Raw genomic sequence first — 14,734 nt, 5'->3', positions numbered from 1 at the left:
AAATTTAAAATTTAATATATATATATATATATATAAATTAATATTTAATATTATAAAAAACATTAATAGTTATATATTTTTAATAAATAATAAAATATATTTTTATATATATATTTTATTAAAGTTTAAAATATTATATATATTAAATATTATATAAAATAATATACTAATTTATAATTTTTTTTTAAGTTTTTAATAAATTATAAATTAAAAATTTATATATTTTAAAAATTTATTTAATAAAAAATTAATATTTAATAATATAGTATAGTTATTTTATTTAGCAGCTACCTTTTACCTTTCATTCCTAAATATCCCATTAATTAAATATCAAATACTTTTATATCTAAGCCTCTGTTAAAACCACCCCCCTGTTAGCAGCTTACTCTTACATACCAGTACCACGTCGAGCTGACGCTCAATCTGACTTGTCCAGCAGACAAATATTCTAGTCAGATGGCGACAAGAAACCTCGGCGGACCAAAATGGCTCGGCCTCCGGTCCATTTCACTGGAGTGCTGCCGTTTCACATCGCGCCGGACCGGGGATAAAAGAGGCTGCACCAACGATAGAAACTTGTATTCAATACGTACATGACGGACACCTACATTGGAAATTACAATCCTAAAAATAACAGAGCTACTTTAGTCCACCATGGCCGACGAGCAACTCCCAGACTCTAACTACCTCCTGCCCTACGACGACGGTGAAGTTAAGCGTCTTCACCTTCAACATGACCTCCTCGAAACATACATGGGCAGCTTGATTCTGGCCCCAATCAACCGGGAGCAGAAAGGCCTGAAGATTCTCGACAGCGCAACCTTTGATGGTACGTCATGGATAACCCCTTCTCCCCATCCTTCAGGCAGCGGCCCTTGGTCTCTAGTCCTGCTGTTAGTATCTTGCCTGACTCGGTTGATTTTCTAGGTTACTGGCTCGAAGAGGCAGCCAAGCTGGTCAACGCGCCGGTCCTAGTCGGCACCGACATCTCCCCAGCCATGTTCCCGCCAGCATCGGCCAACGGACCGAGCTACCATGTGCAGTCGGTGTCCGAGCCATGGCCAGAGGCCTGGAAGGGCACGTTCGACCTTGTGCACCAGAGGCTGGTGCTGGCGGGCACAACCCCAGAAATCGGGCAGAACGCCGTCAAGGCTCTCATTGAGCTCGCAAAGCCCGGCACCGGCTGGGTGCAGCTCGTGGAGGGAGCCCTCGAGCATCTCACTGAAGAACAGAAGCCCAAGTACCCTGCGCTGCACAGATTCCAGACGCTGGTAGCACGCATGCTCCCAGGATTGGGCTGGAACCAGAGAGTGGGCCTCCAGGTTCGAGGCTGGATGGAGGCGGAGGGCCTCCAGGACGTCTCAGAGAAAATCATGGAGATTCCAGTCGGGGCGGGCAATACGGACCGCCGTTTGGGTGACTTGGCCAAGCAGAATTTACTCACGGTAGTGGAGCACTTCACGCAGGCTTCAAAGGGTAAGCTGATTCTCCCCTCCCCCCGTCTCTTTCTCTCTCTTTCCGTTGGCAGGACCCGTGTTGGTCTCATCCGTGGTGTCCTTGATTGCTAATTTGACAAAGATCTACCTGCCGACTCAGATATCAAGGCCGAGGATTTTGAAGCCGTGCTACGAGACCTCAAAGTAGAGGTCGATACGGTCGGCAGCCTTTTGAGATTCAATTCTGTTTGGGGTCGCAGGGCTTAGTGACAGCAGACATGCAAATGAATCGTTGAGTGTGGAAGCATTTTCTGCTGCAAGATTGAAGTTTGGTACACAGATATCAGAGTAGACAGCATTTAACTGATTTGGAGCCATGGCCACTCCATCTTTTACGACTGAGTGCTCTTCCAAGGCTCGCACATATATAGGGACGGCTTATCAGGCTACCTTCCTAGCTTAACAAGCTACCACAAAATTGGGTCCTGTGGCGGTGCGACTTGTAGCTCGTTGTTACTTGAGGGCTATGACCGATGTCGCTTATTCTTAGCGTTTTACATAGAAAATAAGACATTGTAAATCCCTCATTAGTACCTCAATCCTTCAACTTGGTTGAAATTGGTGTCAAATTGAAGCTATTTACAACACTAACTTACACACTATCGCCGGCGGCTATGGAGTTGTTATTGGCCGCCAATTTGCCTCGTTTGAAAAGGACAGGGCTGCCATTGACGCCGTTGGGCAGACAATTGGCTACAACTTCGCCATACAACGAAGCAGGTCCAACTGGGTTCAATTCCGCTGCAGCAAAGGGAAAAGCTTCAAGTCACAAGGTAACACCAATCTCCCTGCCTCACAGCGCCGTCAGACAAGCTCGCAGATGACTGGGTGCCCATTCAGGCTTGTTGTAGGTCGACAGAACTCTATGTGCTCTTGGGTAATTCGACGTACTTAAAACAATAATGTAAGTGAATACACATATTAATTACTTCCGTCTACGGTACATTCCAGATACCGGAATATAATTATTAAAAAAAAAAAAGCGAGTATTATCTCTTTCTATAATTCTGGGATTCGACCTATTTAAATTCTATTATAAATTCAATCTGAAGATGACCTTAATGTCAAAGGGTTGACCTGTTATGACATTTATAATACCATAATATGGCATTATTATGAAGAGCTCGCCAGCTGCACTGAGATGCAGTGGCTCTTTGACTAACTTAAAGATAGTGATATATATTACTACTAGGATTGCCGTAATAAGGGGAATTGACTGACAGCGTTGTTTATTGCACCTAAGGCCTTGTTTAACCTCCTTCGTTAATATCTTTCTGTTGTCTTAATAAGCAGCACTTATAAAATTAATAAATTTGATATACTTTTATTTAACATTTATAAAGTAACTTTATTAAAGGAAAGCTTTTAAATAGCTATAGTTTTTTTGTTTAGTAAAACTAAAAGCTATTATAATTAAGCTATTAGTATTATTTATTAATTTTGTATTTAGCTTAAAATTCCTTAACTAATAGTTATTATAATAGACTGAAAGTTTAGTTTAATAAAAGCCTGAAAATTCTACTTATTAATAAATATAGTAGTATATATTTTTTACTATTAATATATTAATATAAATATATCAGCTAAAATAAAATAATATTTCCCTAAGGCTATATATAATTATTAAATAAAATAAATAACCTAAACACTACTGTTTAAGTTATTTTTAAAAAAAATTAAAGTAGTTTTATTTTTTTTTTATAAAAGAAAGCTATAGTAAATGTTTTATAATATTATTAAAGCTTTAGTTAATTTAAGTAGTTTATTTCCTTAAGGTTATTAAATATATAACTTTAACTTAGCTGTAATTTTTTTTTAAAAAAAAATAGTATATTATTAAATTAATTAACAATAATATTTTAAATATATATAATAAACTATATATTTATAAATTAACATAAATTAAGATTTTTAAAAAATTAATTTAAATTTTAATTTATTTCTATAAATAAACTAAATTAAATATTTAAATAATATAAATAGTTATATAATTTAATAAAAAGTATTAAATAAATTTAAGTTAAATATTATATTTATAATTAATTATTTAACTGTTTTAAATAAATGTTATAAAGTAAAGCTTATATATTTAATTACTATTTTTAAAATAATTAAAAATAATAATTATTATTTATTATTTTTATATAAAAATAATTATAAAAATATATTACTTTTATTATAAATAGTTATTAATTAATAATTAATTTATTTTTTATATTAAAAATATATATTTAATTATATTTAATATAAAATATTAAATTATAATATAATGATTTTTTTATTAATTTTATTTTTAAAATTTATTATAAAACTTTAAATATTTTTTATATTAATATATTTATTATGTTTTTTAATATATAATTTCTTTTATATTATTATTTAATTTATAATAAACTTTTTTTTATAATTTTTTTATTTAAAATTCTATAAATAATATATTAATTAAATATTATTTAAAACCTTAAATTTATTTTAAGTTTTATTTAATTAAAGTAAAATATAAATAAATTAATAAAAATAATAAAAATTTAGTAAATTAAACTTTTATAATAAATTTTATAAAAAATATTTTATTTTTAATATATTATTATAACATAAATTAAAATAATAATAATAATTATTTTATTTAATATTAATAATATATTAATAATTAAAAAGTTATAATAATAATATTATTATATTTTTCAATAAATATTCTTTTTTAATATTAACTTTTTATTATTAATTTTATAAAAATTATTTAATTATAAAAAATCTTTTATATAAAATATAAAATTAAAGTAATTTTTACTAAAATATTTATTTATTTTTAATATAGTGGCAACTCATACTTTTTTAACATTTGTAATGCTGGTAGGGGGAATAAAATTGCTTAGGAAAGTCCATTCTGAGGGAGGTCCAAATCACGAACTATTATCTCCCGTCTCCGCGACCCCAAAAGGGCGCGTACACCCAGTTGTGAGAAGACCACATGGCCCCGTATCCCCTAACGATCAGGTCCTCGATCCACTGTTCGCAGTGACCATCTGCTTTCACGTTTGCCTTCATATATTTTACCAACTGCTGTAGGACTGGTTTCCAGAAAGACAAGAAGAAGAATGCTCGTAGTCGTAGCAAACGTGATTGGGGGGGCTCGAGGCACTCTAACTGGTGGAGGTATTCCTGGTAGTCGTGTGGGAGCTTGTGTTCCGCCGCCCCGGTTATGAGCAGGCCCTGTTTGGTAGCATTCTAAATTAGCAAAGAGAACACGGAATCTTGCCGGCTAGCTGTCCAGAAATGGTACTTACGAGGTAACGCGCACTCGGCGCAGCGTTGGGCCGGAATGGGTATTTGGCTTCCAGTGTTGAGACGGTAGCTCTCTGCCCAGAAGGCTGGCCCTTCTCGGTGAGAAATTCGGCTTCGATCTCGATCTCTCGGTACGCAACCCCTCCTCCTTCACTGACCACCAGCTTGATATATTCCTCCTGGGTTATCAGGTAGGCTACGCCGTGCACAGGCGGCAACTCGACGGTGCCATTCTTGCTCAAAACGGTTTTGACGGCCACGTTGGAGCGCTCTGCTATGCTGGCAAACGACGGTTCGGAGTATGGGAAGCCAAAGATGTCAAAAGTAAGGACGTGTGTTGGGACTCGGGCTGCCACAGCTCTTTGGGGTGTGATTGATCGGTTCGTCATGACAGATGACCTCATGTTGGAGCCATATGCAAAGTACCAGACCATCCCGGTCTGGGACAGGAGTGGTTCCGCCGTGTGATCGCTTGCCATGTTTGAGCTTGTTGACGCGGGGTGTTTGGATGGATGTTGATCAGACACAAAAGACGGCCACAAATTTGTAGTGGAGTCGACTCTGGTGCATGTGGGAGTTGCAGGCCGCAGAGTGCTTAGCCAAGATTGCCGTTGTTTTGTTTATTTGGAAACAGGGGCTCCGGACACCGAGGGATTCTACGGAGCCCGAAAGCATTGAGCAATAAGCCAGCTGGAATGGACCGGGGGTTTCAACACCGTTGGATTCTTGAAGCCCTCTACAAGGTGCAAAACTTCGCGGCCGGGGTTATCAGACTGGATGGATTGGTGGGAATAGTTCATTTCGGTCTAACTGACGGCCTGAAGGACAGTATTTTTATAGAATTTGATTACAATACATGCCTAAATGCAGTGATCATAGTCAGCTCGCTGAGAGCAGGATCAGCCGTCTGGCGTATTATTCCGTCTGGGAAAAAATAACAGTTAGTAAAAAAAAGCAGTTATAAAATCGTATACCTTACTGCTGATGTCGGCTATAGGATGTGATGACATCCATGCTTGTTACATATGGGATGCTGCATGAGGCCACCAAAGATGGGCGATTATAGCTAGGCCTCCGCCCGCGTTTGCACTTCCGGCTCCCAGTGGTTTGTAAGTCCAAGGGCGTCTTCAATCACCCTCATAGCTCTGTTCATCACCGGCGTGGGTAGGGCAAAAGTGATCCTAAACCACCCGGGCTCGATAGCACAATAGCTGCCACCCGCACCGAGAGATGCCCCTTCCATCTGAAGCTTACGGCTCAGCTCCCGTTCTTCCTCCCAGGTGCAACCAACAGTACCCAGACGTGCCCATATGAAGATACCCGCGAGAGGGCGGATGTATTTGAAGCCGTGGTGTGAAAGGAAGTCCATTATGGCGCCCGCTGACGCAGCTAGCTTGATCCTGCTCTCTGCGAGTATTTCATCAAGCCCTTCCTTGTTGGAGAGCAGGGCGGTAGCCACCGTAGAAGTCAAAGTTGAGACCTTGGAGTGATTGGATATGGCCAGAGATAGGCGAAGATCAGGGTGCGCCTGCGTGACGAGAAATCCCTACAGCAGCCGTCCACGTCAGCGCTGGAAGTTTTCTAATGACGCTTGGATGGTGGGGATACATACGAGCCTTAACCCACTGCTTCCCATGTCTTTGCTAATGCTGTAGATGATGTGTACCCGTGCCGGATCTACATTGAGTTTCTTCAAGTCGCACTCAAGAACCGAAACGAAGCCTGGTCCATTTTCGCGTCCGCCGTCGTGGAACGTCGACAGACCGTAGATCTCGTCCGATATGAAATGTATGTCGTGAGTCTCGCAGAATTGAAGCAGCGCCTCGATATGCTCACGAGGATATAAATCGCCACGAGGGTTGTGCGGGTTGCAGAAGAGCAGCGCCTTGATGGGACACTTCGACGAGGTCAAGGCTTCCTCATATGCTGCGATGAAGGTCTCGGCTCGGCTCGATCGGTCGGTGGGCTGGACATGGACTGGCACAGCTTCTGATCTCAAGACAAAGCTCGTTTCAAACCCGCCTATCCTCACACACACCGGATTCTGCATCAGTAAACAACCAAGTCATAGCCCGAAACTTCCAGACACTTTGAGCAATGTTGACTCACCCCAGAAGGGAGCTTCCACAAGGACGCCGTCGCCCCGGTCGCATACGTCGTACAACATGTTATCCAGTATGGCGCTGCATCCTGCTCCCGTCACGATGTGTTCGGGCTTTACCGCGATTACCGGTTTGAAGTGTCGGTTGAAAAACTCGGCCGTCGCCTGGAGAAGCGCCGGGTCACCACCAAGGCCGTCTGCATAGGATAGAGATTTGGTCGATAGGCCGGCAGAGATGTAATCCTTGTAGAGGACTGTCAGGGCATCGCGCATGATCCAGTTTTCTGCCGTCATGAGATCGATCTGTGGCTGTTTAGCCTCCATGCGGGCCATGTGCCCAGCGTGCTTCTTGAGGAACCATGCGAGGTTTCTCGAGGCTCGCTGCGAGATGGCCCCCCGACGCTCCGTCTTTTCGCCGCCGGAGGTAGACTGCTGAGGCGCATCATTTACGGACTTGGCTGCGTCGTTGGGCATGGTACTTTCCGCCAACGGGAGGACGCCGAGACCCATGATCAGGCCGCCGGAGGCTATCAGCTAGTTGCTGACGGCGTCAAACAGGTTGAGGATGAAAATGATGCTAGGAACTTCTCTGGTAAGATGCCATAGTAGATATCTCCAGCAAGACACTAAAGATATAAAACGCCGCAGCCTGACTACCTGTGCCTACGTTCTTCGGGGAGCTCATCGGCCCTGGCCCCCGCCGCGGAGCTTACGTCCCTCGGCCCCCGGTGCACCGGCGGCGCAGGGGTAGAATTTTTGGGTGCCCGGCGTTGAAATGGGTACATCAGGCATCAAGGGCACTGCTGAACTTAAATGTTTGGGACCCGGCCAGCCAGACATCTCGAGGTACTGTAATTTCACGAACACACTGTCGAAGACATCTCAAACCGCCCGAGAACACCGCATTGCAATGGAGCGTCCGGAAAACGTCCCGAATGATGGCTTGGTCCTCTTCGTCGTCAAGGGTAAGACCGAACGCCCCTGCAGATTTGGTTTTGAAAGCTGCATTGTTTATTGGGAACTGTCATGTTTGGTTGCTGACTTGGGATCTCGTAGCGACGGCGACCTCAACCCACAACACGGTCAAGCCCCTAATGCTCATCGAGGAGCTTCAGATTCCTCACAAAACCTATGTTGTCAACAGCATCTCCGAGCCCTGGTTCGGACGCCTTAACCCGCACAAGATGGTGCCGGCCATCGAAGACACCCCGGCCGGCAGCGATAGACGGCTCCAGGTTTGGGAGTCTACCTCCACCCTGACTTACCTCGCGGATGCCTACGACAAAGACGGCCTCTTTAGCGGTCGAACCGTCGCCGAGCGGGCAGAGGTAGGCAACTGGCTCACTCTACACACGGCGGCATTGGGCCCTACGGCAAAATACTGGCTCTACTTTGAGAAGCTACATCCCGAGAGGGTCCCCAAGACCACTGCAAAGTATGTCTCACCTGTCTGACCCCGTCTGTTAATGCTTGTGTCCCCATGTCCTTTGGGCGGGCGGATCCACGGAGACGCTGTCATCCCTCCCACTCTTTGGCGAAGCTGGTTTTTTCTGATATTGTGCGGCGACTCTGCAGGCTCCGCTCCAACATCGAGAAGCAGTATGACATCCTTGAGGGCAGACTCGCCCAGGAAGGGCAGCAGTATTTGGCGCTCCCCGACCGCCCAACCATTGCCGATATCGCCACCTTGCCATTCGCCGACGAGGCATGTGCGGTCTTGTTTGGGCTCGATCTTTCTAACTGGCCACACACCCTGGAGTGGAGTCGACGCATGGCAGCCAGGCCGGCGGTCGTGAGGGCCAGGGAGCGCGTTGCCAAGTTGGGTCACGAGTAAACGGAGAAGTTGAGCCATGTAGTCCATAGAGCCAGGGTTGTAAATTAGTATTTAGTATTTAATAACTAAAATACTAAAGTTTTAGTACTTTTAGGTTTAATTAAATAAATATAAAAGTTATAAATAGTAAAAAAAAAAAAATTATTATTTTTTTTTTATTTTAGAATTTTACTATATTTTATTTTTACTATTTCCTTAATTTAACTAAAGTATTTATTTAATAAGTTAATTTTAGGCTTTTTACCTTTATTTTTTAAATTTTCGTTTTATTTAAAAAGATACTTTTTTAATTAAGTAATATAAGTTTTATTTTAAGTTTTTTAGTTAACTAAAATTAAAAAAAAATATGTCTTTTAATATTAAATTAGATTTTAAACTTTTAAAAATTTAAATTATAAAAGTTTTAATTAACTATAGGATTTTATAATAGAAAACTTTAAAGTTATAAAGTAATTAATTTAATTATATAATAGTTATATTTTAAAATAGTAGTATATTAATTTAGCAGTTTATAATAATAATATATAATATTTTATTTAACAATAATAAATATAAATTAAAATACTTTTAATTTTTAATTAATTTTTTTATAAATGTAATTTTTTTAATTATTATTTAATAATTTAATATATAAAATTTTAAAAATATAAAATATTATAAAAAAATTATATATATATATAACTTAAAATTATAGTTATTTTAACTTTACTATTTTTATTATTATTTTTATTCTATTATTTTTTTTACAGTAATAAATATACTTTATTTAATAAATTAAAATATAAAATTTTCAATTATTATTTATTTAATTATAATAAAAACTATATTTAAAAAAAATTAAAAGCTATTTTATATATATTTTGATTTTTTAAAAATAATTTATTAATTTAATGTTATTTTATAGTTTTAAAGTTATAATAATTAAATATATATTATTATATAATATAAATTATATATTTTCCTTTTTAGTAAAAAAAGGTAGGGACTTAATTAACTTAGTTTATCAATTAACCTATTAAGTAAACAGCGTTAAAAGTATTAAAAGCCTTTAACTTTATAAAAAATACTTTTAATTTTAATAATATAAATAACTTTAGTTTTTAAAACCTTTAAAATATTATAAAATTAAAAATATAACTATATATAATTTAGGTTAAAAAATCGTTTAATTAAAAAATATATTAAATTGTTAACTATTTCTTATATAATTTATATATCTTTTAGTTAGTGCAGTACTGTTGTAAACTAAAGCCTTTAGTATGCTTTATACAAGTAGTATAGGTTATTTATATAGGTAGGGGAGGGCGGCTTAGACGACATAAGCAATAAAACATTACATAGTGGTTGTAAACGACCTCCAAAATCAACTCGCAGGAAATCGCTGTATCCATCCAATTAAGCGGGTAATAGTTTGTCTAGGAAATCTCGGCGTAGAGTCGCGAGTATTTTGAAACTTTTGTGAAAAGCCCAAATGGCCCGAAACTTGGTTGAGGATTAGCGTATTTATTTATTTATTTATTTTATTTTTAACATGTACTCAGGCTGCATCCATTCATACATGTTTGCCACTTGAATCCTGTCAAGTTCCACGAGATGAAATCCCTCCAAGCGGGGGACGGGAAGATAGGGAATAGGGATGTTATGAACACATGTGACAGAACCATATACATATGGCAACGATCCTCAATTGGTGACAAAAGTCCTCATGTCCTTTTGTACCAATGCACTTATTATTTCGCGTTCCTTGCTATTCTGTTCCCCTTGCCGCCCTCTTTCCCTCCTCTCCCACGCCCCCCATTTTCACTTGTCATCCTCCTTAATTCACTACTGTACTACTTGTAGGACGGATATTTTACAGCTTTCGGGAGCGCAACTCAATCTCGGCCACCGCGTCCGGGAAGATGGCCAAGCCGCCGTACTGCGGCACGGGCTTCTCTTTACCCTCGGGGAGGCGAATGTCGAAATTGCGAATGAGATGCGCCGCGACCACCTTGACCTGGGCACTGGCGAAGAAGCGACCGGGACAGGCCCAGATTCCGTGACCGAAGTTGATGTTGTCAGTGCCTGTCGACGTATGCTGGAACTTCATCTCATTGCCTGGCTGCGCGCGCATCTTGGCGAACCGGAATGCGTCAAACTTCTCCGGCTCCGGATACAGCGTGGGCGACAGGTTGATTGGCTGGGCACGCACCATGACCAAGAAGCCCGGCGGGATGATGTGGCCGGTGGTCAGCTTCAATCCTTTCGGGGCCGTGACGACGCGGGGAATGTTGACTGTGGGGGTTTGTCAGTTTGCGTCAGCACGTTGGATGCATCTCGTTCCCACTTACCAAGTGACGTAGGCCTCAAGCGTTGCGACTCGCGGACGAAGCTGTCCAGCTTGACCAGCTGCATGATGGTCGTCTTGTTGATGACACCGTCCTCGCCAACGACCTCCTGCAGTTCCGCGCGGAGCTCCTCGATGTATTCTGGATGCGAAGCCAGGTCGAAAACCACGTAGGTCAGCGCATTCGTAAGGTTGTAGATAGAGGCAAATGTTGCGAGCAGCTGGTCGCGAGCCAGCTCCTTGACCGTAGGCTTATGCGAGTACTGCGATCGGAACCAGTCCAGAAGCTCGCCTCCAACCTCGTCATCACCAGCTGGCTTTTCGCTGTCTTGTTTCTTTTCCCTCTCTTGGAGAAGACCATTGAGCTTTCGGGTGATGAGAGCCTTGCAGCCCTCGAGGGACCTAACCTGGGACAGAAACGGGGCAATGAAGGGGCGAAGAAAGTGTGGGATGAAGCGCAGCACCATCCAGGCCTTGGACACGTCGCCAGTGAAGCCGACCGTCGCGTTAATCCACTCCTCGTCTCGGCTCAGGGGCAGGCCAACAAAGGAACGGCCTGAGAGGATGGTCGCCATGCGTGCCATGATGCCCCGCGGCTTGATTTTCGTCCAGGTGGGGAGCTTATCGCCAATGGTGACCCGGGTCGCGTAATCGATTTCGGCCGTGAAGGCGCGCAGGACTGTAGGGGTGTTGCGTACCAGGGTATTCCGCATGGCATTGTCGAACTCGTCTGCTCGTGTGCCCATGTAAGAGTACTCTCCCAGGAATTGGTTGTAGTGATGTTTCTTGATGGAGAGCTGAGTTTCCGGCTGAGCCTTGACCGTGTCAATTTCAGATACAGGCAGTACGACCAACTGCTGTCCGGGGACAGCCAGGGCAAAGGGGGCATTTGGGTGCAGCTTATTCGCCCTCTCTAGTGTGGCCACGATGCCGTTGTCATCATCGCGGCTGTCGAAGACTGGGATGCCGAGCGAGTGCAGGTCAGCGGCTCCGCTACGGCGCCGATAAAGCACCAGGCAAACCAATGCAACAGATGCTGTAGAGATTAACGCCACGGGTGTCAGCCCCTGGTCGAGGGGAAGTGACGCGAGCATAATGTGTGGCCGTGTCTTGTCTTGGGCGGCGGGGAATCTGATCTGCCTCTGGGCAGTAAGAGCAAAGGAGACCAGAGCAGACCAGAGCAGACGAGTGCTGCTGTGTGGCTCTAGAAAAGGAAAACGTCCTCGAGCTAGCGACGGCCTTGTAAATTGCTGATGCTGCGTTCAACTCGACATCGCTATTCGATCGCCGTCGGACCCCGGTGACGAGTATGACGTCGCCGGAGCCCGAAAAACCATGGCCGGTAGCCGGTTGTCACCGACAATGCGGTATTACAGCAAACTCTGTTTATAACGACCGACTCAGGAATCATATGATTGTGGTCAGAGTGTTTGCCAAAGAAAGCACCACCGTATTTGAGAAATCCACACAAGAGTACGACAGGCAAAATCCGGGGTCTGGCACATACACCAGAATTGCTTGATCTTGCAGACGATTAATGTCCTTCCAGTAGTCCACATCCCCGTAACCGCAATGGCAGCATCTTCCACCGGCATCGCCAAGATAAAGGCGACGCTCGAAGCGCTCAATCAGCATATCCGTGAAGCCACGGAGACTATTGCGTCTGAGGAACTGGCACCGGTGCTCGATGGCGCGTTACACAGCGTCGACACGTTCCCAGATCGTGACCTGGACCAATTGGCGCGGACAGCGGTAGATCTCATGGACGCACTGCAGCTGCGGCTGGTTCCATCCGTGATGCTTCTGGCAGACGGCTTCTTCGGTATGTTACCTTTCTGGGGAGGAAACCCCTCACAAGCCGCAGCCCCACGCACAAGACAACCTGGATAGGAATTTAGCCGCTGACTTATTCACACCACCTCAGGCTACCTGAACAGCAAGGCCATGGCGGCCGTAGTCGAGGCAAAGGTACCGGACGTCCTCGAGAGCCATGGACCGCTCACAGCAGAGAAGCTGGGCCCTCTCGTCCAGGTGCAGCCCACGCGCCTGGCGCAGCTCCTTGACACGTTGGTAAACAACGGAATCTTCTCATACGATGCGTCATCCGGTACCTTCTCCAACAACCGCTGCTCGACCCTTCTCCGCCGAGACCACTGGACAAAGTGGCACCTCTGGGCTGACCTGTACCCCAACATATTCTTCGACGTCAGCCGCTCGATCCCTCAGGCGATCCGTCTCGGGGAGACGCGGAACGCTGCTCAGATCGAGTACAAAACCGACATGAGCCTGTTCGACTACATGGCAAAGCAGGGCAAGAGCGAGCAGTTCCACAACACCCTCGGCGCCGGCGCCGTCGCCATGGCCAAGGGGCTTACGCTGGACTATCCATGGGGCGAGCTCGGTGGCGAGACACTGGTCGACCTCGGTGCTGGATCTGGGGACTTCCTGGCGTCGGTCCTGCGACAGAACCCCGCGCTCCACGGTACACTAGTTGACCTACAGCACGTCGTCGACCTCATCTCGCCGGACTTCAAGGCCGGCGACGGGAGCGGCCGGCATGCCGACGTGGCGTCACGCATGTCCTTGAGAGCGGGCGACTTTTTCGGCGACATTCCGGCAGCGTCCGTGTATACAATCAAGTGGTGCCTACATAACTGGATGGACGAGGATGTGGTGCGCATCCTGAGCAACGCCCGCTCTCATCTGGTTGCGTCGCCCGTCGCCCGCTTCGTCATCTTCGAGTCAATCAAACGACCGCTCCGAAGCGGACGACTTCCCCGATATGGTGACCTGGTCATGATGATTACTGTCAACGGCAAGGAGAGGTCGGAGCAGGACTGGACCAGATTGGCGGGCTTGGCAGGCTGGACAGTTCACCGCATCATCGACATACGGAATTCTTGGGTTTCAGCAATTGAGCTTCGGCCGGCTTAAGGAGGAGGGGGAAAGAAGTTGGCGCTGCCTAGCGACCTGATATGTAGCTTGACTGCGCTAGGAACACGTAAAACCAATGTGCGGGCTAAAGCTTACGCCGATTCCTACCGTGAATTTTTACAACCTAGGTGAGGCCAGAGGAATCGATTATTTCTAAACGGCCAGTCAGCTTTCCTATCATGATTTAAGAAGTCAGCTTATACCTCATTCCATACAATCTTAAAATGAACTGGAAGCCACAGTCAAGACACGCAGTGAAGAGTTCCTGTTGTTACGACCCAACCTTTATAGTCTTAACCTAAAGTCTGCCTACCCTGTAGGCCCATTGTTATCTTTAAATAAACTTAATTAAAAAGAAGTTATATATAGTTAATATAATTTACAGTAATTGAGTTATTTTGAATTAATACAACTTACAATAACTATATTTAAAATAACTATATATATAAATTTATATTTAATATTTATTAAAGTACTTTAAATAGTTAATTATTAATATTATAATTAAGTTAAAATTAAATTTTACTTTATTGATTATGTAATAAAATTATTTATTTATTAATTTAATTAATTTATTAATATATATTTAAAATTTAAAAAGTATTTAAATATAATTAATTTATATTTATAATATAAAATTAATTTATTATATATTAATAACTTTTATTTGAATAATTATTTTAAGTTTATAAATAATAAAAAATAAAATATAAATTTATAAATTTTTAATTTTTTAAAAAAAATATAAATTATAAAAA

The 14,734-nt window shown here is 42.6% G+C and overlaps 6 protein-coding genes across 6 annotated transcripts; 3 read left to right on the top strand and 3 right to left on the bottom strand.

Moving 5' to 3' along the window:
- Positions 1-594: 594 nt before the first annotated feature.
- TRIVIDRAFT_91355 (uncharacterized protein) lies at positions 595-2,028 on the top strand (the record flags this gene model as incomplete). The annotated part of the gene is made up of 3 exons (XM_014100721.1): positions 595-829; positions 928-1,476; positions 1,579-2,028. 3 exons carry the CDS (start codon positions 655-657, stop codon positions 1,701-1,703), a joined length of 849 nt encoding a protein of 282 aa, XP_013956196.1.
- A 2,381-nt stretch (positions 2,029-4,409) lies between these two features.
- TRIVIDRAFT_151379 (uncharacterized protein) lies at positions 4,410-5,215 on the bottom strand (the record flags this gene model as incomplete). Its single annotated transcript, XM_014100720.1, has 2 exons — positions 4,410-4,709; positions 4,784-5,215. 2 exons carry the CDS (start codon positions 5,213-5,215, stop codon positions 4,410-4,412), a joined length of 732 nt encoding a protein of 243 aa, XP_013956195.1.
- A 632-nt stretch (positions 5,216-5,847) lies between these two features.
- On the bottom strand, positions 5,848-7,356 carry TRIVIDRAFT_53497 (uncharacterized protein; the record flags this gene model as incomplete). The annotated part of the gene is made up of 3 exons (XM_014100719.1): positions 5,848-6,327; positions 6,394-6,803; positions 6,891-7,356. 3 exons carry the CDS (start codon positions 7,354-7,356, stop codon positions 5,848-5,850), a joined length of 1,356 nt encoding a protein of 451 aa, XP_013956194.1.
- Positions 7,357-7,721: 365 nt separating this feature from the next.
- Positions 7,722-8,905, top strand: TRIVIDRAFT_216157 (uncharacterized protein; the record flags this gene model as incomplete). Its single annotated transcript, XM_014100718.1, has 3 exons — positions 7,722-7,847; positions 7,939-8,317; positions 8,458-8,905. 3 exons carry the CDS (start codon positions 7,793-7,795, stop codon positions 8,714-8,716), a joined length of 693 nt encoding a protein of 230 aa, XP_013956193.1.
- A 1,293-nt stretch (positions 8,906-10,198) lies between these two features.
- Positions 10,199-12,236, bottom strand: TRIVIDRAFT_91346 (uncharacterized protein; the record flags this gene model as incomplete). The annotated part of the gene is made up of 2 exons (XM_014100717.1): positions 10,199-10,990; positions 11,047-12,236. 2 exons carry the CDS (start codon positions 12,134-12,136, stop codon positions 10,569-10,571), a joined length of 1,512 nt encoding a protein of 503 aa, XP_013956192.1.
- Positions 12,237-12,525: 289 nt separating this feature from the next.
- TRIVIDRAFT_216154 (uncharacterized protein) lies at positions 12,526-14,419 on the top strand (the record flags this gene model as incomplete). Its single annotated transcript, XM_014100716.1, has 3 exons — positions 12,526-12,536; positions 12,592-12,864; positions 12,967-14,419. 2 exons carry the CDS (start codon positions 12,615-12,617, stop codon positions 13,974-13,976), a joined length of 1,260 nt encoding a protein of 419 aa, XP_013956191.1.
- Between the last annotated feature and the right edge of the window lie 315 nt (positions 14,420-14,734).

The sequence above is a fragment of the Trichoderma virens genome (assembly GCF_000170995.1).
Source record: "Trichoderma virens Gv29-8 chromosome Unknown TRIVIscaffold_47, whole genome shotgun sequence".
Lineage (NCBI taxonomy): Eukaryota > Fungi > Ascomycota > Sordariomycetes > Hypocreales > Hypocreaceae > Trichoderma > Trichoderma virens.
The sequence above is the reverse complement of the archived record's forward strand: the minus strand, read 5'-3'. Positions and strand labels throughout refer to the sequence as shown.